This window comes from Lathyrus oleraceus, chromosome 5, assembly GCF_024323335.1.
Source record: "Lathyrus oleraceus cultivar Zhongwan6 chromosome 5, CAAS_Psat_ZW6_1.0, whole genome shotgun sequence".
NCBI lineage: Eukaryota > Viridiplantae > Streptophyta > Magnoliopsida > Fabales > Fabaceae > Lathyrus > Lathyrus oleraceus.
The window spans coordinates 521,727,372-521,749,783 of NC_066583.1; the positions used below are offsets into that span (position 1 = coordinate 521,727,372).

The 22,412-nt window shown below is 34.8% G+C and overlaps 1 protein-coding gene across 1 annotated transcript; it reads left to right on the top strand.

Annotated features, from left to right (window-relative positions):
- Window positions 1-19,451: 19,451 nt before the first annotated feature.
- Window positions 19,452-21,216, top strand: LOC127086002 (uncharacterized). Its single transcript, XM_051026626.1, has 4 exons — window positions 19,452-19,566; window positions 19,826-20,038; window positions 20,522-20,659; window positions 20,867-21,216. Exons 1-4 carry the CDS (start codon window positions 19,513-19,515, stop codon window positions 21,035-21,037), a joined length of 576 nt encoding a protein of 191 aa, XP_050882583.1. The 5' UTR covers window positions 19,452-19,512; the 3' UTR covers window positions 21,038-21,216.
- The last annotated feature ends 1,196 nt before the right edge of the window (window positions 21,217-22,412 follow it).

Sequence of the window (22,412 nt, forward strand, 5' to 3'; positions counted from 1 at the left end):
CCGTATCCTCTTGTTGTGTGCTTGGAGTCCGGTATAAGTCCATCGAGTGGCATCTGGTTTCCAGTGTGGGTTTGTTTGGTTCGGAAGCTGATGTAAGTCCAGCGATTGGCGTTCGGGTTCCATGTTTGCCTGTTTTGCGTGTGTTTTGTTTCGGCGTGCGTGAGCCGAACTACGGTAGCTCTGATTCTCGTTCCAGATGAGATACGTAGGTATAGGACGTGATGTCCTAGCGAGCCCTCTTCCCTCTTCTCCCACCTGTGTTGTTTTCAGTGTGTGTGTGTGTGATGTTTGTTTTAGCAACCTTGTTCTATCGTTTGAGCCTGGATCCCATCGAGTACGACGGACGTGAGGGGTGCTAATACCTTCCCCTTGCGTAACCGACTCCCGATCCCATTCTCTTTGGTCGTGAGACCATGCTTTTTCCAGGTTTACCTCGAGCGTTTCCTTTCCCTCTTTTGGGATAAATAACGCACGGTGGCGGCTCTGTGTTGTTTTGTTTTAGCCCGGCGGTTGTTTTTCGCGGATGCGACAGGATGCGACATCCGTGTGAGTCATTTTCTTTTGACCCCCTCTTTTTTTAGTAACTAACACATTAGATAAACCCACACCCTTTAGACAAGAACTACAAAAGTGGATCCCGTAGAGTACTACGGATGCGTAGGAGTGCTAATACCTTCCCTTCGCATAATCGACTCCCGAACCCAAGATTTGGTTGCGAGACCCTGTCTTGTCCTTTCCTTTTTCCAGGTTTACTTCGAGCGTTTCCTTTCCCTCCTTTGGGATAGATAACGCACGGTGGCGACTCTCCTGTCTTTCTTCGCCGGTTGTTTTTTTTTGCATTCCATTTTTCAGGTTGCGACATCGGGTACCTTGAATTTGTTTGGAATTCTAATCCCGGGAACAAGACCCTTGTCATTGAAATCCATCCCCATGACATCTTGGTTCTCCATAGCACCCAACCTTTCTTCCAGCATACGAAATTTCTCATCAACAACATTCTCTTCAGCATTGGAATAGTAATCCTTATATTGATCATCTTCTTGGACAAGAATCTGCATGGTCCTCCTAGGATGAGCCAACACTTGCTCAATTGAATTTCTGATACGGACATTCCCAATATGCAGAGGTGTCGGAGGAGGAGGAGGTGGCGGAGGAGGTGGAGGATTCCCATCATGTCGAGGTGTGGGCGGATGAGAAGGAGGAGGAGGAGGGGGAGGAGGATTCCCATTATTCTCATTATCGTCTTCACCAAATGGATTCCCTTCAGTGGGCCTAAGGACAATTGCCCTTAATTCTTCTTGCTTGATAGCCATATTCTGCATTAGTTCCATGAACTAACTTATCTGTGCAGCAACTTGCTCTTGCATTGTTGCCATGTCTGCTTGTATTCGTTCCATCTTTCATTGCTCGTTGGCATGAGTTGAGTAACAGTGAAAACTAGAATTTGCAATTTCTCTACAGAAGAAAACCATACAGAGATAAGAAGATGACCACAAATAACCTGTTATGCATGAAATGTGTATGCTATGTGTATGCTATGTTTTATCACTTCCAGGAACTCAAAGTTTTGTCTCTCATTAAGATGATAACAACAAAATACCATAGGCGATAAAAGGAAACACTGCCAAAAATAACTGTTCATCTCACTGCTCATCTCATTAAAATTATCAGAACAAGAACACAACTGAGTTCAACATAGAGTAAATATGGAAATGCTAAAAGATAGGTTCCCCATCCAACAAGTCTAGAGGTGCTCACAAAGTACAAAACATCAAAATACAACCAAAAGTAAGCTAATCAGACATCTCTACATAATATAGAGGTCCAGCCTTCAAATGATTCTGGCTCCAAGCTTTGGACTCCTCGAACAGTTTGTTTGTGTCTTTATGTCTAGGTTGTTTAATCAAACTTTTGATGATAAGGTCCTTGTGATGCATCATAACCTCCATGTACTGGAACTCTCTGCATAATTGGTCACACCTATCATAGTCTTCACTAGGATTTCCTCTTCTTCTTTCAGGCTCTTCTTCAAGCTTCTTCTTCTCTTCAAGAGCTTTGTCAAGGTACTTCTGACATTCCTTGAGATTAAACTCAAGTCTCTTATTTTCACCTTTGACTCTACCAACCTCCTTTTGTTCATCTTGCAACTTATTTTCCAGGATCTTCAACTCTTTCTTGTGCTCAGCTTTTGACTTTGCTTTTGACGCTTCCAATTTGAGATTCCTCTGTTGCGCTTTGAATAATTCTCTCTTTAGCTCTTACGTTTCTTTGTTTCTGTCTTCAGATGCTCTTGAATTTTCCGGCCTTTGCCTCTTTGTAGGAACAATTCCTCTTGCCTCTTTAAGCTTGTGCATCAGTTGTCTCTTCTCTTGATCAACCTGGTAGAGTTGCATCCCCATCTCATCTTTCTTAGCTTGAGTTTGGTAGTTTTCTGCTTGCAACTGTTGATAATTCTCAATGGGTATCATGATAGGCTCATCATAATCCAACTGAGAAAGTTGTTTGTAGAATGGTTCTTCTCTCTCAAAAGGTAACATGAGCACCTCAACCCTTTTCTTGATTCATGCCACATATGGATGTAAAGCCACATTCTCTTTTGGTCCAAAGAATACTTTACCCTTCTTATGGATTTTCCGCCAAGATGTCTTCACTCTTTTCAACAACTTGGGTTTCTCCTTCTTAGCAAATCAAACTGAAGTTTCTATCTCTCACTCATTGGGCTCACCTCTCAAAGCAAATCCCAACTGACGGATAGCCAATACAGGATTATAGTTGATACACCCTTTCGTCTCCATGAGAGGAACGTTGGAGAACTCCCCACAGCTAGTGATCATCTCAGTAACATGCATACCATTAGCCCATGTTATATCAAACGAAGTCAAAGCCATCACCCTTTTGGACCATTTCAAAGTACCTCGCGTTTCTACGAATGGTCCTTTTACAGGAAGATGAATCAAGAACCATTTGTAAAGAAAAGGTAGACAAAAAAACCACGGCTCCTCTCTTTCCATGTTGGGAGTGAATAGCATAATAAGTATCAGCGAGAATAGTAGGAACATGGTTCCTTCCTATAAAGATGCAAATAGCAGCTAGACCAATCAAATTCTCCACATCGGGAAATAATACAGCTCCATACACCATCACAGCTAGCAATCTATTAAAAATCACCTAACTTCCACCATAGACACCATTCTTCACACTTCAATGCTCCTTAACTTCTCCTATACCCAAATAAAGGGCATTTGCGATCAGTTGAAAATCTGGATCTTCAAGAACACTCATAAACGGAACCTCCTCTTTGATAGGAATTTTGAGAAGAGAAGAATACTCCTCCAACGTTGGAGCCAACTGGTAATCTTGGAAGGTGAAGCATCGTAGCTCAGGGTCATAGAATTGCAACAACATGTTAATAGCTTGGTCATCAATCCCAGAATGCAGAAAGAACACGATGTTCCCATACTCACTTGCGAATGCCTCAACATTTCTGTCAACCACTCTCTTACTCAACCCTCGCAGCCTAGATAAGTCAAATGGATAAAAGGTGTAGGTGGTCTTGTTTATGAGGAGTCTCGTGCATGTATCTTTGTTGTTTGACATCTTAAGAATTAACAAGAACTTTGACTTTCCTGGAAATGATATGTGTATGCAGGGTTAGATTCTTTTTTATAAAAAAAATAAAATGAATGTTATGCATGTGTATGTCATACAAGCAAGTGGGATCAAGGTTGATGGACACTGAAGTTCTGCTGTCTGTGTCTTGAAATAACCAGATATCATAGGACCAAAAGTTCGACGTCAACTGAGAAATACCACGAAACCAAGTACCAAATTTTGCAGCATGTACATGTTCAAGAATTCTCACCCCACTCACGGGTAAAACCTGGTTAGGGTAAGGTCGAAAGGTCCACAGATTCATCGGTCTGTGTGAAAGTACTATCATAGTAGCAGCATAGTGTGCATAACGATAGCATCCCACATCGGAAACCATATATGTGTGTAGCTCACATGACCTCACTAAATAGATCTTCCCCTAAATAGCCGTCATGTCTCTACTCTATTCGTAGGTTTCCTAAGTGACATCTATTGCCTGGGTACAGGGCCTTTTACCTCATAGTATTACCCACCCACCAAGAAAACAACAGCAAAACAACAGTGTATATAACCGGGTATCCCAGATGCAGATGCATACAAACATATATACAACAGTGATAGCAAATAAAGCAATGACCAGATAAACACCCAAAGAAACAAAACAAACAAGTGCTAGGATTGACTCGCTTAGGGCAATTGCCTCAGTCCCCGACAGAGTCGCCAGCTGTCGCGGCGGGAAAATTCTGAGTGTAAGCTATTGATTAACCTAACACGATTGAAATAAAGTCGCCACCGAACTTTTATTTATTCCAAAAGTAAAAGGGAAAAATATCGAGAAACCCCTAAAGAAAACTAGGCACGAAAGTAGGTTACGCAAGGGGAAGGTATTAATACCCCTCACGTCCGTAGTACTCTATGGTATCCACATAAGTCTGTCTGTTCTAAGGGTGTCTAAATCTAAAGCTTAAAAGCTAAGGGGGAATGCAATGCATGGTAGAAAGTTGATTTATTTACAAAGAAGAATAAAAGGTTTTTATTAATGTGCCCGACGTGATTGTGAACCTTTGTGCCTACGTACCCCCTTAGTGAGGGATCAAGGCATTTGTAGTTCACCTTAAAAGTTGGTTTGTTTGTGTTTTTTAGGCGGATAATGTTACATTCACACTCTACCATTTTGACGACTTATCGCCCGACATTTGTGGACTTACACATCGCATTGCACGGAATGGAAATAGCATATCCTTTGTTAAGAAAAAGGTTTGCAAAAGAAATAAGGCCAAGAGACCAAAAAGAGTTTGATTTGGTTTGTAATTTTATTTATAGATAGTGATGACTTAATCCCAATGTAGGGACACTCTTCCTTCTCTACTTTTATGAAAAAAGATTTGAGAATTGGTCCATAATAAAAAGGCTATGAATAAGAAAAATAACGGTAAACGGAATGTACCGCCTCGTCCTCCTATTACTTAAGTCTCGTAACATGTGAACCAACTCGTTTATGGCTTAGTGTTTTGAATTTGATTAAGAAAAAGAAGGTCTAATTCAAAAGAAAGAGGAAAAGACTAAGGGGAGACTACGCAAAGCCCTAGTGTTGTCATGCAATAGTGGCCCTTAAAGTCGAGGATTGGGGAGACTAAGCAAAACCCTAATATTAGCATGTATGGATAGAATCCTAATGTCTAATGACTTATCTTGCACAAGATGAAGCCAAATCCTAAGGGATCATGGAAAATAAATAATAAGGAAGTAAGCAAGGACAAATAACATGCATGTTATGATCAAGCAACAAAGCAACTCACAGAGAGGATGCATAAGATTGCCACAAGATTTAATGCACACGAAGCAATACTCAAGTAATCTATGCAAAACAAAAAAAAACTAATGTATAATCAAATATCCATGTGACAAGGCAATGACAAGCCCAAAGTCAGTAACATATCACAAAGGATGCCAAATGATCAAAGCACAAAACAAACACAATTCACACAAGTGAAAGATATCATCGCACAAAGGAATCATGTATTAAAGGTCAAACAAGGAAGGTATGATCACTAAAGGATAAAAAAAAACAAGAGAAGGCAGTATCTAAGACATACCAACAAGTATCAATCATTGAACACCATTCAACAAATGAAATAGTCCTCAAGATACAAAACTAACTAGCGAAATTATCAAACAAAGCTCAAAGGAAGCAAACATGTAATGCAAGCAAGAAGGAAGCTCAAAGATGAAAGAGTGCAAGATTCACATACACATGAAAACATAATTCAAATATCAATCCAAATATGGATCCTTAACCCTAAAGGTCTCACCATCAAAGAGGAATGAAAACAAAGTGGGAGGAGGAGAAATGTTGCTTCCAAAACTCATCAAAATGGATTTGTAATTGAGTGCAAGCCATAGAATCATAGAAGTTATACCTTAAAGTTACAATGACTTTAGAAGTCAGTAGCAAAAACACAAGGTTTAATTCAATATGGATCAAAGGTATTTGGCAAAGGAATGCATCAAAATAATCTCTTAACGTTAATCACATATGAATGAAAATAAAGCAACAAAGACAAACATAACAAACACAAGTTAGAGAGCTTAAATGGATCAACCAAATTGATCTTAAGTCCCTAAACATGTCATGAGAATAAGATAAGGAAATGAGAATCAAATCCTTAATGGTTTGCATCAATGCATTCCATGTATCTCACAAAATCCACAAATAAGCATAAGAAAGAAACACATTCGAAGAGAGAGATCAAGGTGATCAAATAAAGTCAAATGCCTCTCAAGTCTTTTAGAAGATTATCCTTGAGCTTATCATTCTTATAAGCATCAATGGAGTCAAGGTCAAAGCAAAAGTTGGCTCAAAAGATCAAAAGGATAAGAAACTAGGGTTTACAAACCACACAAACTTATATGCTTAAGGTAAAAACTAAATGATCAACTTAAAATTTCCAACAATTGAAAATAAGTTGTCACCTCCAAATTATCACAACATACCCAAAAATAAGCCATAAATTATGTCTACAAGCTTCAAAATGAAGTTGGGTCCAATTACACTAGGCAAAAGGGATCTTCATGATCAAAAAACCAAAGAAAATAGAAAAATAGAATATAAAATCCAAACAAAAATATTTACAGGAGTTCAAACCTCTAACAAATCAAAGGCATATACTTGCTCAAGCCAAAAGATCAAGGAAGCACCAAAACAAAAAGAAAAGTTGAAACTAGCTCACAAACTAGTCTAAAAAGACCTTTGAACAAAATAAACTTGAACAAGGCACAAAAACAAAATAAAAAAATCTACAAAAATAACAAATATTAACTTAACATCTTACCGAAGCTAAAAATTTTTTTTGTGAATTTTTATGACCAATGGAATTGGAGGAATTACATTGAAACTTCATGTAGAAACCATAAAACCTAAAAAAAACATTTAAATCTTGTCAAATTTTGAAAACAAAGTAAAACTAAAAATAAATTTGGTCGAAGACCATCAAAATATCAAGAAAACTTAAGGGAACATGAAAATATTTTTTTGTGAAAGAGGAAGAGAGAGCTTGTGTGTTGTGAAATGGACGACTTGCCTTTCTTATATAGGCCCCCAAAGTGAGGGTAGAAGAGTCAGTGCAAGTAAAGAGACGTTGGAGGGCATAAATGGAAGATAAGACTAAAAATCAACTTGTTAAGCAAGGTTGTGTTTTGCTCACATTTGGATATGGGGTTTGTGCATTTTGGACACCTCATAAATGCAGTAGTACATGGGAAAAAGATGGTACAAGTTAGTGGAGTGTAGAGAGAGAAACATCAAAGTTATCACTTTTGGCAAAATGAGGTTTTAATTGCAAAATTGGCCAAAATGGTTGAGTGGGTGCAAATAGAAGACAAGATACTATCATTCACGACCCAAATAGGTTATGGGATTGATTTGAGTCAAAAAGAATGGCTACATTTTGAGAAAATGGAGTATATGCAAAACTAGGCAAAAAGAATGGCTACATTTTTAGAAAAAAAATTCACTTCACCAAGTTACTTCATGAACAAGTTAGCTTCCAAAACCACATTTCCCTTGAGTTTCTTCCACCAAAATCCATATGATGTTGAAAAATGATTTTTGACTTCAACTTTGACCAAAAGTCCACTTGGTCAATAGTTGACTTTTGTTGACTTTTGCCTCAAATAATCAAATAATCAAGAATAAGCCATTGAACATCAAATGATACCAACCAAAGGTCCATGATCCAAATGAGGAAGCCCTAGTACACATAAAAGCCATTGATATCCAAGTTGCTCAAGAAATTTGTTAGAAACAGCCTTTGACCAACAATTGACTTTTTCACTAATCAGGTCAAAATTCACCAATCATCCAATGCAATGCTTTGAGAAGTCTTGTGATGAATCCAATGGTCATACTTGATACCTTGGGCCATAAATTGAACAAAGAAACCAAGTCTTGATGAAAATTCAACTCAATTCTTGAAAGGGGCCAAAACCCTAATTCCTGATCAAAAGGCTTAGGGGACAAGTAACTTGAAGCCACACCCTGATTCCTCAAAGATTCTTCTCTTGGGGAATTCAGAAAGCCAATGATCTTGAATCAATAAGGTACTCATGATCACAAGCTCTAGAAAAGTTTCATCTTCAACTGATGATCACAAGCTCTAGAAATCCTTGATCCCACCCACAAGTACTAATGTAAATGCAATGTATGAGAAGCAATAAGCATATGATGGTTGAAAACTAAGCGAGAAAATTTTGGGGTGCAACGCCCATCTGGTGTAAGCTTCCATGACTATGCAGTTCTTCTTACCCATTTCTGCTCTTCCTTGAGGATAAATTTCTCCCAAAGCCTTGATAATCTTCTTGAGTAACTCTGGATCATCAACCCCTTCATGTAAAACAAAACCTTCTACACTCTTGGAATTAGGTTTATCTACCATGGGGTATCCAAACTGTCGCAGTGCCAACCTCGAGTTGTAGTTGATTCCCCCTTTTGTACCAAGAAGAGATACATTAGGGAAGTTACCATAGTTGAGGATGAGTTTGACGTTGTCGTAGACTCGAGAGTACCAGGAAATATCTTCGGCATTCAAGGACATGATCCTCTAGGGCCACTTCAAATTGTCTTTGTTTTCAATGAAACGACATTTGCTGGGTAAATGCGAAATGAATCATCTATACATCAAAGGGGTACAACAGATGATGGTTCCCTTCTTCTTCTAAGTCCTTGCATGGATGGAGTAGTAAGTATCAACAAGAATAATAGGAACGGGATTCTGAGTTAAGAAAATATGAATAGCAGCCAGATCCACGAATTCTTCCATGTTCAAAAACAGTACGATCTCATAGATAAGTAGAGATAGAATGACGTTGAAAGGTGTCCAACTTTCATCATCAACAAAGGTAGTAGCTTTATCCATTAGAAACTTTGAGGTAAAACCATAGGTTCCACCTTTAGGGTTCAGGTTCAACTCCACTTCCTTCTTCCCTATGTGGAGGGCTTCAGCAAGGACTTGATATTTGGGGAGTTCCTTAGTGCAGACATAGGGCACTCAATTCTTGTTCCAAATACCCAGAATATGTGAATACTCTTTCAACATGGGTGTCAACTGATAATCTTGAAAAGTGAAGCATATCAACGGAGGATCGTAGAATTGCACCAGAGTGTGCACATCAATGGTATTGATATATTTTTATTTATGAGTTTTAGTTTTAATCAATTATTAATTATAAGATTACTATAATATTATCATTAAAATTAATATTTTGAATTATTATCTTTAAAAAAATTATATTTTAAATGGAATATTTGTTATGTAAAGGAATGACTACTAATTTATTTAGAGAAATATTTTATCATCTTTGATAAAACCAACAATTTAATAGTAAACCAAAAATATTGTAACTTCTTCGGTTCAGTTAACTACATAAGCATGTCAGCCCTACTTGCAAACATGTGAGCTTAACAAGCATGCAAGTCTCTTCCCACTATTTAAGTGTTTCTTGTGAGACTATTTTGTATTTATTGTTAACTATGTAGTGAAATCCTAGGAGTTGGAAGCAGAAGATTCATAAGTTTCATAAGCTTATCGTAAACAACATGACTCATGATTCACAATGTACAAAATCCAAGAATATTGACTACACCTACTTCTTAGCAGATTACATAGGATATGGTTTCCTCTATCCGACCTTACTTTGATTTTGTAAAGATTTAGAAAATACTTTTTTTTCTTTGCCTCTTTTTGAAACAAAATTGTTAAAAAAAAGTATTTCCAAATATTTTATTTGAAGAAGAGCCCCATCATACATTAGTGAATTTTCCACACCACTTTTTACTAATCATCTACCAATATATTATTATAACTTAAGAAATAAAAATAAAAACTTATTAGGAGTAGTCAGATATATAGATAAATTTAAAGACATAGATAATGATAACTTCTTAAATATTGATTTATTGATAAAAAAAAATGTTTGATAGTAGACACCACTAAAAATTTATATGACAATAATATAATAGGAATTTTAAAATAGTGCAGTAATATAACTCTTCCATTAATGGTTTATAAATTAAAGTTAATAAAAATTTATTTCGTATCAATAATGTTTTAATAATAGTGTTTTAATAAGGATTAAATTTATTTATTTTATTAACAATGGAAAATAAATATTAAATGAAAATATTATGATAATTTAGTTAATAATTTTTTATGTAACACTTAATTGAAATAAATTGACAGTATAAAATGATTTTACACCATCAGTTAATCATGGTCCTTGGATATTAAAAAAAATTTAATTTTTATTTTAAAAATTTATAAAATAATACAAACGGATGATGGTGATGAACCGACAGTGTAAATTTTTTACATTTATAGTGTATAATAATTAATTTCTTTTTTTCATTTAAATGTTAGTGTTGTCATTTTTATTTTGTTATAAAATTCGTCATAAATCTTAATATCCCTTAGATTTATCCGTTAGATCGGCATTGATATATATATATATATATATATATATATATATATATATATATATATATATATATATATATATATATATATATATATATATATATATATATATATATATATATATATATATATATATATATATATATATATATATATATATATATATATATATATATATATATATATCTTTTAAGGAGACTAAACATCTAAGTATATTATATTATCTTTTGAAAATAAATATTGAAATTTATTTATTTTTTCTTTTATTTTTTTTCCTTTTTGCTTAACGGTTAATCTTATGTAGTTACCTAAACCACCATCACATTTACAACCAAATCTTTATAATTAACTAATCTTATGTACTTGGAGCATTATTTCATCATAAAATCTCTGTCCTTATATTATTTGGAGAAATATTTTATCATCTTTGATTAAACCAACAATTTAATAGTAAACCAAAAATATTGTAACTTCTTCAATTCAGTTAACTACATAAGCATGTCAGCCTACTTGCAAACATGTGAGCTTAACAAGCATGCAAGTCTCTTCACACTATTTAAGTGTTTATTGTGAGACTATTTTATTTATTGTTAGCTATGTAGTGAAATCCTAGGAGTTGGAACCAAGATGCTCAATGATCCTTGAGGCTATGCAATGCAATGTTATGATGCCATGAGGGATCTTAGGGACAAAATTAGGGTCTTACAGACAGCTTACCAAGTCTATATTTGAGATTGACATTCTCTTTCTCTAGGGTCTTGATAGTTCTTTTCAGCTCATCGACTTCATAAGTATGATTGATCACAGGTTCAAGAGGATTGATGCTCATGGATGGTTTGGGTGGAAACATAAGCAATATCTCTTTGACTTTATATTTCACCCATTGTCGTGGTGGGAAAATTCTGAGTGTAAGCTATTGATTAACCTAACTCGATTGAAACAGAGTTTCCACCGAACTTTTATTTATTCCAAAAGGAAAAGGGAAAAATATCGAGAAAACCCTAAAGAAAGCTAGGCACGAAAGTCGGTTACGCAAGGGGAAGGTATTAGCACCCCTCACGTCCGTAGTACTCTATGGTATCCACACAAGTTTGTTTGTTCTAAGGATGTCTAAATCTAAAGCTTAAAAGCTAAGGGGGGAATGCAATGCATGATAGAAAGTTGATTTATTTACAAAGAAAAATAAAAGGTTTTTATTAATGTGCCCGACATGGTTGTGAACTTTTACGCCTACGTACCCCCTTAGTGAGGGATTAGGGCATTCGTAGTTCACCTTAAAAGTTGGTTTGTTTGTGTTTTTTAGGCGGATAATGTTAAATTCACACTCTAGTATTTTTACAACTTACCGCCCGACCTTTGGGGACTTACACGTCTCATTGCGTGGAATGGAAATAACATATCCTTTATTAAGACAAAGGTTTGCAAAAGAAAAAAGGATCAAGAGGCCAAAAAGAGTTTGATTTGGTTTGTAATTTTGTTTATAGATAGTGATGAGTTAATCCCAATGTAGGGACACTCTTCCTTCTCTACTTTTATGAAAAAAGATTTGAGAATTGGTCCACAATAAAAGGCTATGAATAAGAGAAATAACGGTAAACGGAATGTACCGCCTCGTTACCCTCCTATTACTTAAGTCACGTAACATGTGAACCAACTCGTTTATAGCTTAGTGTTTTGAATTTTATTAAGAAAAAGAAGGTCTAATGCAAAATAAAGAAGAAAAGACTAAGGGGAGACTACACAAAGCCCTAGTGTTGTCATGCAATAGTGGCCCTTAAAGTCGAGGATTGGGGAGACTAAGCAAAACCCTAATATTTGCATGCATGGATAGAATCCTAAGATCTAATGACTTATCTTGCACAAGATGAAGTCAAATCCTAAGGGATTATGGCAAACAAAGAATAAGGAAATAATCAAGGATAAGCAACATGCATGCTGTGGTCAAGCAACAAAACAACTCACGAAGAGGATGCACAAGATTACTACAAGATGTAATGCACACGAAGCAATACTCAAGCAATCTATGCAAAACAAAACAAACCAATGTATGATTAAATATCCATGTGACAAGGCAATGACAATCCCAAAGTCAGCAACATATCATAAAGGATGCCAAATGATCAAAGAACTAAGGCTAAAGCACAAAACAAACATAATTCACACAAGTGAAAAATATCATCGCACAAAGGAATCATGTATCAAAGGTCAAACAAGGAAGGTATGATCACTAAAGGATCAAAACAAAAAAGATAAGGCGGTAGCTAAGACATACGAATAAGTATCAATCATTGAACACCATTCAACAAATGAAATAGTCCTCAAGATACAAAACTAACTAGCGAAAACATCAAACAAAGCTCAAAGGAAGCAAACTTGTAATGCAAGCAAGAAGGAAGGACAAAGATGAAAGTAGTTCAACATTAACATACACATGAAAACATACTTCAAATATCAATCCAAATATGGATCCTCAACCCTAAAGGTCTCACCATCAAAGAGGAATGAAAACAAAGTGGGAGGAGGACAAATGTTGCTTCCAAAAGTCCTCAAAATGGATCTGTAATTGAATGCAAGCCATAGAATCATAGAAGATATACCTTAAAGGTACGATGACTTTAGAAGTCAGTAGAAAACACACAAGGTTCAATTCAATATGGATCAAATGTATTTGGAAAAGGAATGCATTAAAACAATCTCTTAACCTTGATCACATGTGAATGAAAATAAAGCAACAAAGACAAACGTAACAAACACAAGTTAGGGAGCTTAAATGGATCAACCAAATTGATCTTAAGTCCCTAAACATGTCATGAAAATAAGATAAAGAAATTAGAATCAAATCCTTAATGGTTTGCATCAATGTATTCCATGTATCTCACAAAATCCACAAATAAGCATAAGAAAGAAACACATTCAAAGATAAAGATCAAGGTGATCAAATGAAGTCAAATGCCTCTCAAGTCTTTTAGAAGACAATCCTTGAGCTTATCATTCTTCTAAGCATCAATGGAGTCAAGGTCAAAACAAAAGTTGGCTCAAAAGATCAAAAGAATAAGAAACTAGGTTTTACAAACCACACAAACTTATATGCTTAAGGTAAAAACCAAATGATCAACTTAAAATTTCCAACAATTGAAAATAAGTTGACACATCCAAATGATCATAACATACCCAAAAATAAGCCTTAAATTATGTCTACAAGCTTCAAAATAAAGTTGGGTCCAATTACACTAGGCAAAAGGGATGCTCATGATCAAAAAACCAAAGAAAATAGAAAAATAGAATATAAAATCAAAAAAAAAATATTTACAGGAGATCAAACCTCTAACAAATCAAAGACATATACTTGCTCAAGCCAAAAGATCAAGAAGCACCAAAACAAAAAGAAAAGTTGAAACTAGCTCACAAACTAGTCAAAAAAGACCTTTGATCAAAATAAATTTGAATAAGGTACAAAAACAAAAGCAAAAACTCTACAAAAATAACAAACATTAACTTGACATCTTAGAGAAGCTATACAATATTTTTGTGAATTCTTATGACTAATGGAAGTGGAGGAATTGCATTGACACTTCATGTAGAAGCCATAAAACCTAAAAAAAAACCATTTAAATCTTATCAAATTTTGAAAACAAAGCAAAACTAAAAATAAATTTGGTCGAAGACCACCAAAAATTCAAGAAAACTTAAGGGAACATGAAAATATTTTATTGGGATTTTTAGGATTCATAAATTGGCCAGAAATAATTAAATGCACAAGCTATTAAAAAGAAATAACAAAATAAACACATTTCAGCAATTAAAATACCAAAAATAGCAAACTAAATGGAAAAAAAAATCATAAATAAAAAGTAGACACAAATACCTTTCAACACATATTTGTTTTGTATTTTTTTGATAATTAAAAATATTTTTAATAAAATAAACAAGTAAAAAAAATGAATAACTAAAAAGAAATGTTTGGTCAAATAAATCCACATGGTATTCCGTGTCAGCCAATGAAAACAAACAAAATCATTGGATGTTATAGGACAAAAACAAGGTGAGCCAGTCAAAACACGCCATGTGGCCATGCAACATGAAAAAATCTTCAAAAACACTTCCAAAATCGTGTTTCACGATTTCCCACCAGGCCAACTTCCAATCCATTTTTCTCCTTCACTTCTTGATGAAATAAAAAGTTGTAAACACCTAAGTTATAAATCTCAGAGAGATTTACAACTTTGGTTTAGAAATTTATTCAAAAGGATGAAAGATGAGAGAGAAATCTATGTGAGAAATTGGCTAAAAATCATTTTTTTTCATTTGAAATCGTGTTTCATGATTTTCACTCAGGTAACTTCACTTCCATTTTTCTCATTCATCTCTTGATGAAATAAAAAATTGTAAACACCAAAGTTGTAGATCTCAGAGAGATCTACAACTTTTGTTTATAAATTTTTTTCAAAAGGATGAAAGATGAGAGAGAATTTTTGGCGAGAAGTTGGCTAAAAATCATTTTCATCAAATAACTTCCAATCCAAAAATCAGAGAATCAAGCAAGAATCAATGGAAAGTTTCAACATGAAAAATGTTCTAAACACCATCAAGAACACACACAACAATTTCCAGATTTTTAAATACCATGGTTAGGGTTTTGCAAGCTTACCAAGTGGAGAAAGAGTCCACTGCCCTCTTGTGCTTCCAAAACCAAAAGAAACCCAGAAACTCTTGTAAAATCTTCTTCCTTGAACTCAAATAAAGAGTTTTGATATTGAGAAATTATGGATAAAAAGCTTGATTCAAGAGGTAGAAAGATAAGACCAATTTGGTGGTTTTTGTGAAAGGGGAAGAGAGAGCTTGTGTGTTGTGAAATGGATGACTTGGATTGCTTTTATAGGCCCCCAAAGTAAGGGTAGAAGAGGCATTGCAAGCAAAGAGATGTTGGTGGGCATAAATGGAAGATAAGACCAAAAATCAACTTATTAAGCAAGGTTACATTTTTCTCACATTTGGCTAGGAGTTTGTGTGTTTTGGAAACCTCATAAGTGTAGTAGTACATGAGAAAAAGATGGTACAAGTTATTGGAGTATGGAGAGAGAAATATCAAAGTTACCATTTTTGGAAAAAATGAGGTTTTAATTGCAAAATTGGCCAAAATGGTTGCATGGGTGCAAATAGAAGGCAGGGTACTCTCATCCAAGACACAAATAGGTTATGGCCTTGATTTGAGTCAAAACAAATGGCTACATTTTGAGAAAATGGAGTATATGTAAAACTAGGTTTTAGTAAATTCACAAAAACCACCCCTTGGCCTCATGACCATAATTTTCTCAATTTTGAGAGTTAGCTCAAGTTCTTGTATGTTTTTGAAATTTATTGAGATGCCCTACAACTTCATGTTGGAAGAAATTTGATTTGAAACCTTTAAAGTCCCAAAAAGTGGCCTAGAAAATGGTTGAATGGTGAAAATGACCCATAATTCTCAAAAGTGAACTATAATGTCTTGCTCCACAAGTCTCAAAATAAGAACTTTTTGGACGTGGGACAAAATTGACAAACTTGTAGATATTCTTCCCAGATTTTTAGGAATATAATCAAATCACTTGGTCGAATCTCCACCCCTTGATAGTTTAATTTCATCAGCGCTGCTTTTGGGAGTACATTCAAAGACGAACCCGTGTCAATCAACACACTGGACAAAGTCACACCTGTACATTCCAAAGAAATATGAAGAGCTTTGTTGTGCTTTCTCCCCTCGGGAGGCAAATCAAAATCAGTGAAACCTAAACCATTGCTTGCAGTAATGCTCGTAACTACATGTTCAAACTGATTTACTGATATCTCTTGTGGTACAAAGGAAGTGTTCAGCAGGTTTATTAAGGTATTTCTATGAGCTTTCGAATCTCGCAGAAAGGAAAAAATAGAGATTTTCGAAGGTGTCTTGCTTAACCGATCAATCACTCTATAGTCACTTCTTCGGATGTATATCATAAGCTCTTCAACTTCTTCATTAGATGGCATCCCCGAATTCAAACCGGAAGGTTGAGTATTCTGCACAGGAGGTTCGGGAACAGAAAGTTCTGGCTTAGCATCAGTTCCTTCAACTACAAACTCTCTTTCCTTTGGCTTTATCCAAAGCCTCAACATTTACCTCAGGAATCTTTTGAACAGGAGAGAACACACTGCCACTTCTAGTAATTCGACTAGTTCCACCAACATCATTAACATCGGAATTAGGAGTCTTAACATTAACCTTCTGCCCTTGGTAATATACTTCTGCCCCATAGTTCCATGGAACACCTTTATCACTGCTATAAGGAACAAGGCCTGGTAAAGTAATACGAACAGTGGGTTTCTTTAGAGGCACAGGAATAGTGATAACGTCAACTTCCTCTACAACTTTCTTTTTCAGAGGGTCAAACTGTAGAGACCCCTCGTTAGTTAGATTCTGAATTTCAGACTTCGGACAATCACAACCATTACACTGATATAAACAATTTTTACAATCAGCAGCACAACCAGGAAAGAGACCCATCTTGAAAAGATATTCTTTGACAAAAGGCAGTTGGGTAGTCACAAGACTAACATCCATGATCATATTTAACTCTTCATCTACTTCAATAGCACTCACAGCAACACCTCTATGAGGTGGCATGGGATTCTGTACCACATTTGGTCCATTAGGAGGCTCAAACTCAATATTCTTATTTCAATAAGGTCTTGCACTTTGTGTTTGAACGCCCAATAGTTCTCAATGTCGTGCCCAACACCTCCGAAGTGAAACACACATCTGGCATTTGGATTATGACTAGCAGGGAGAGGGTCTGGCACTGTCCAATTTCTCAATTCAATCAAGTTGATCTGGCGAAGATGATTAAACAACTGAGCATAGGTCATAGGCAGAGGAGTGAATTTCCTAGGTGGACCCCTAGTCCTTTGTTGAGCATTTCTCTGGCGAGGAGCAGTCTGTTGTTATTGTCTAGGTTGTTGAGTTTGCTGGCGAGACGTAGCAGTAGGAATTGTGACAACATCTACTTGTTCGGAATAGGCTATCGATTTACCTTTACCCATATAAGCAGCACTAGAATCTTCTTTCTTCTTCGAAAAGCCTGTGAAAGGCTTCTTACCCTTATCAGATGAACTTCCAGAACTAGGAACCTGAATCTTGCCAAGCTTGATACCCACTTCAACACGCTCACCAGCCGTGACCACATCTGGGAAACCAGCAGTAGCGCAACCAACCAAACAATCATAGTAAACTCCTTGAAGAGTTCCCATAAATAGATCAACAAGCTCACGCTCCATCGTTGGAGGTTGAACTCGAGCCATCTTTGCGTGTACTCTTTAAAGATTCACTGTGCCCTTGTGTCAAATTCTGCAACTGAGTGTGATTGGGAGCCATATCAGAGTTGTAGTGGTAATGTGTTACAAAGGCATTCACCAATTCTCTCCAGCTTCATACATTATCCCTCTCCAAAGACATGTACCAATAAAGAGATCCTCCTGTCAGACTGTCTAGGAAGAAATGCATCAGCATCTTCTCATCATTGGAATATGCAAACATTTTTCTGAAATATATGTTAGGCCTCCTAATCAAATAAAATGTCTCATTTATATTTATTTAATTATCTTAAAACAATTGTCTTGTTATAAATACAATATTTATTATTTTTATTGATAAATCTTAAAAAAAAAAATATTTCAAATGGAATACTTGTTATGAGAAGGAATGAGTACTAATTTATTTGAAAAAATATTTTATCATCATTTATTAAACCAACAATTTAATAGGAAAACAACAATATTGTAACTTGTTCTGTTTATATATAACTATAATATAGTATCTTATTGTGTCCGTTAACTAGATAAGCATGCCAACCCTACCTGCAAACATTAATAAGCATGCAAGTCTCTTCACACTATTTAAGTGTTTCTTGTGAGACTATTTTGTATTTAAGCATGTCAACCCAACTTGCAAACATATGAGCTATGTAGTGAAATCCACCTGACTCATGATTCATGATGTACAAAATCCAAGAATATTGACTCCACCTACTTCTTAGCAGATTACATAGGATAGGGTTTCCTCTATCCGATAGAACTTTGATTTTGTAAAGATTTAGAACATCTTAAGCTGTTTGAATTATGTTGTAACTTCTTCTGGTTTGACTCATGTGAACATCTTAAGCATGCAAGTCTCTTCAGAGTATATAAGTGTTTTTCCTAAGACTAGTGTTTTGTATTTATTGTTGGATATGTGAACAATATAATAGGAATTATTTCCCGCACAAAATACAAGAACCTAGGATGTGGACTCCACATACTACTTCTGAGCACAGACTACATAGCATAGGTTTACTCTATCCCAACACTTATTATATTATATGCTATTTGAATAATATTTTGATTTTATATAATATTCTATCCCAACACTATTATTATATTTGAATAATATTCTAACTCAATTAATTGGACATTTTATCACACTAACTCATTGAATTTATAATATTTAATCAAATTAATTATTAAAGTAGCTTAACTAATTTTAAAATTGAAAATATGAATAGTCTGAGTTCATAATTATTATCACTTCATCAATAAATTAAAAGAAACTAATCATTTTTTTAAAAACTCAAAAAACACACCTAAAAGATCTTAGAAAAAAATAAATGTTACTAAATAAACTGTATTTAGATGTATGAACTTATAAATTATAAATTTTAAAAAATAGTCTTCACAACTAAAATCTCAATATCTTGGTTATTTATTCATTTTCTTTTTATTCACTTATAAATAATGTAAAAGATTTAAATTATAATTAAAAGAAATAATTTTGCCAAACAAACTCTTAAAGTCCAATTATTTTTACTTTTTATTCTCATTCAGTTATAAATAGGCCAACTCAATTCCACTTCAATGCATCTTTTACACTAAAATAGTTTTTCAACAATAACATAGCAGAAAAGAAATGACACACAAAATTGTTTTGTTTCTCCTACCTTTTCTCCTGCTCTTGTTGATTGTAAGTTACTGCATGTTTTTATCTCTTAAATTTATATTTTTCATCACCTAAATATCGTAATCTATCATTTTTCATTATCTATATTTGCATTCATCGCATTCACTCATAATCAATTATCTTTAATTTTTATTTCAAATTTTGTATCTATATGCTATAATGATTATCTCTTAACTGTGCAATAAAATATGTCTCATTTTTTTAATCAAATCTATCATCCAAATGTCACTTAATAATATCCCTTCATTCAATTGTATTGTAGAATGGGCAAGGAAGCTCTGCTCGATATATGAAACTTGAGCAAGAGAATGTAGAAGAAAAACACGCTGATCAGCCTTACCTTGATGGTTGGCTCAAAAATCCATTGAGGAATCAAAAACTCACCCATGACTCTAACCAAGTTTATCTTGATGGATGGTTGAAAGATACCCGATCTGAGAGAGCGAAATCCATCTCTGACTCCAACCAAGTTTACCTTGATGGATGGTTGAAAGATACCCGAAATGAGAAAGAAAAATCTTCCCCCGATTCCCACCAAGTGTACCTTGATGGATGGTTGAAAGATACTCGAGCTGAGAAAACAATACCAATCACAGACTCCAACCAAGTTTATCTTGATGGATGGTTGAAAGATACCTGAGTTGAGAAAGCTAAGTCCACCTCTGACTCCAACCAAGTTTATCTTGATGGATGGTTGAAAGATACCCGAGCAGAGAAAGCAAAATCCACCTCTGACTCCAACCAAGTTTACCTTGATGGATGGTTGAAAGATATTCGAGCTGAGAAAGTAAAATCTATTGATGACTCCAACCAAGTTTATCTTGATGGATGGTTGAAAGACATCAGATCTGAGAAAGCAAAGTCCATGCCTAACTCCAACCAAGTTTACCTTGATGGATGGTTGAAAGATACCCGATCAGAAAAAGAAAAATCCACCTCGAACTCCAACCAAGTTTACCTTGATGGATGGTTGAAAGATGCCCGAGCTGAGAAAGTCAAATCCACCTCTGACTCCAACCAAGTTTATCTTGATGGATGGTTGAAAGATACCCGAGCAAAGCAAACAAAATCCACCCCTGACTCCAACCAAGTTTACCTTGATGGATGGTTGAAAGATACCCAATATGAGAAAACAAAATCCTCATCTGACTCCAAACAAGTTTATCTTGATGGTTGGTTGAAAGATACCCGAGTTGAGAAAATAAAATCTCCCTCTGACACCAAGCAAGTTTACCTTGATGGGTGGTTGAAAGATATCCGAGCTGAGAAAGCAAAATCCACATCTGACTCCAACCAAGTCTACCTTGATGGATGGTTGAAAGATATCCGAGCTGAGAAAGTAAAATCTACATCTGACTCCAACCAAGTTTACCTTGATGGATGGTTGAAAGATATTCGAGCTGAGAAAGCGAAATCCACCCCTGACTCCAAACAAGTTTACCTTGATGGATGGTTAAAAAATACTCGAAACTAGTTCATATCTTTGTTTGTCAATGTCTATGTCATTCAGAAAACTTATGTTTTTAACTTCTATGTACTGCAAGATCTTATTCCTATGTACTAGGTAAGGTCTCGTTTATGTGCTTAATGAGCTATTGTTACTATGAACTAAATGTTTGTCTTTTAAAATAAACCTTAATTTAATTCGATAAAGATTGAGTTGGTGTTTCTTTCATTTTTCAAACCTTAGAGGTGAAGTTATGTTTTATTAATTCAACCTGTTTACTGTTAAAATAAATAAAGGAATAGAGATATCAAACTCTCAAACATTTGAGAAGATGAGATGTTAAGACTCTTGAAACCTTATAATACAAGTATTCTTGTATTATATATTAAGTGTGATTTATGTGTTTAAAATAAATAAAGTAATAGAGATATCAAACTCTCAAACATTTGAGAAGATGAGATGTTAAGACTCTTGAAACCTTATAATACAATTATTTTAGTATTATATATTAAGTGTGATTTATGTGTTCAAATTCTATTTTGTAAAGAATCAATTTGTATCATTATTTAATCATAAAATTAAATATCAAATAATAATTTGTATATAGATTAACTTTTTATTGAAATACTAAGTGTGTTTATAAAAGCCCTTCAATTGCCACTAGCTCACTTTAAGCATATGTGCACCACGCTTTCCAGAAGCAAAAAATGCTATTTTTTGTCAAACATGCCGTCTAAATGTGGTTTTGGAGTAATGGAAAACATAAGTCTATGCAATAATATATTGGGTTAAATTGAAGTCAAATTAATTGATGTATATTCACTTATTTGAACAATCTCCATTAATCTCACTTTATCCTCGTCTAAGATCGGACTAAAACACAAAAAAGGATTACAAGGAAATATGTATACCATAGAATAAAAGATTATATGTATTAACAATATGATGTGTCAAACTCCACCTTACACAAATCCAAGTTATTTGGTAACTATCATAACTTTCGTGTATTTTTTATGATCGATGAGAGAGAGAGAGAGAGAGAGAGAGAGAGAGAGAGAGATGGCTATAAGAGATATAGATAGAAAGGTACCTAAGACAAAAATTCTTAAAGGTAAATAATCCCTCCACATCCACTTGACACTCTGAACTGATCCTTTGTTTTAAATACTCCATGTACTCCTCGGTTTGATCACATGTTACATTAAAAACTTGTCACTTTTGCTTAATGCTTTCAAGAGTGGTATCATTTGTTTGGGTTTTTATTATACATAGGGGTGTTTCCAGTGCGGGTTGAGATATTTTGATGCTAAAAGTCATCTAACCCGCAAGAGAAAAAAAGTGTTGTTTGGTTTTGTTTGGTAGGTTTTTAGAAATAAAACCAAACTAAATCAAATCAAAACAA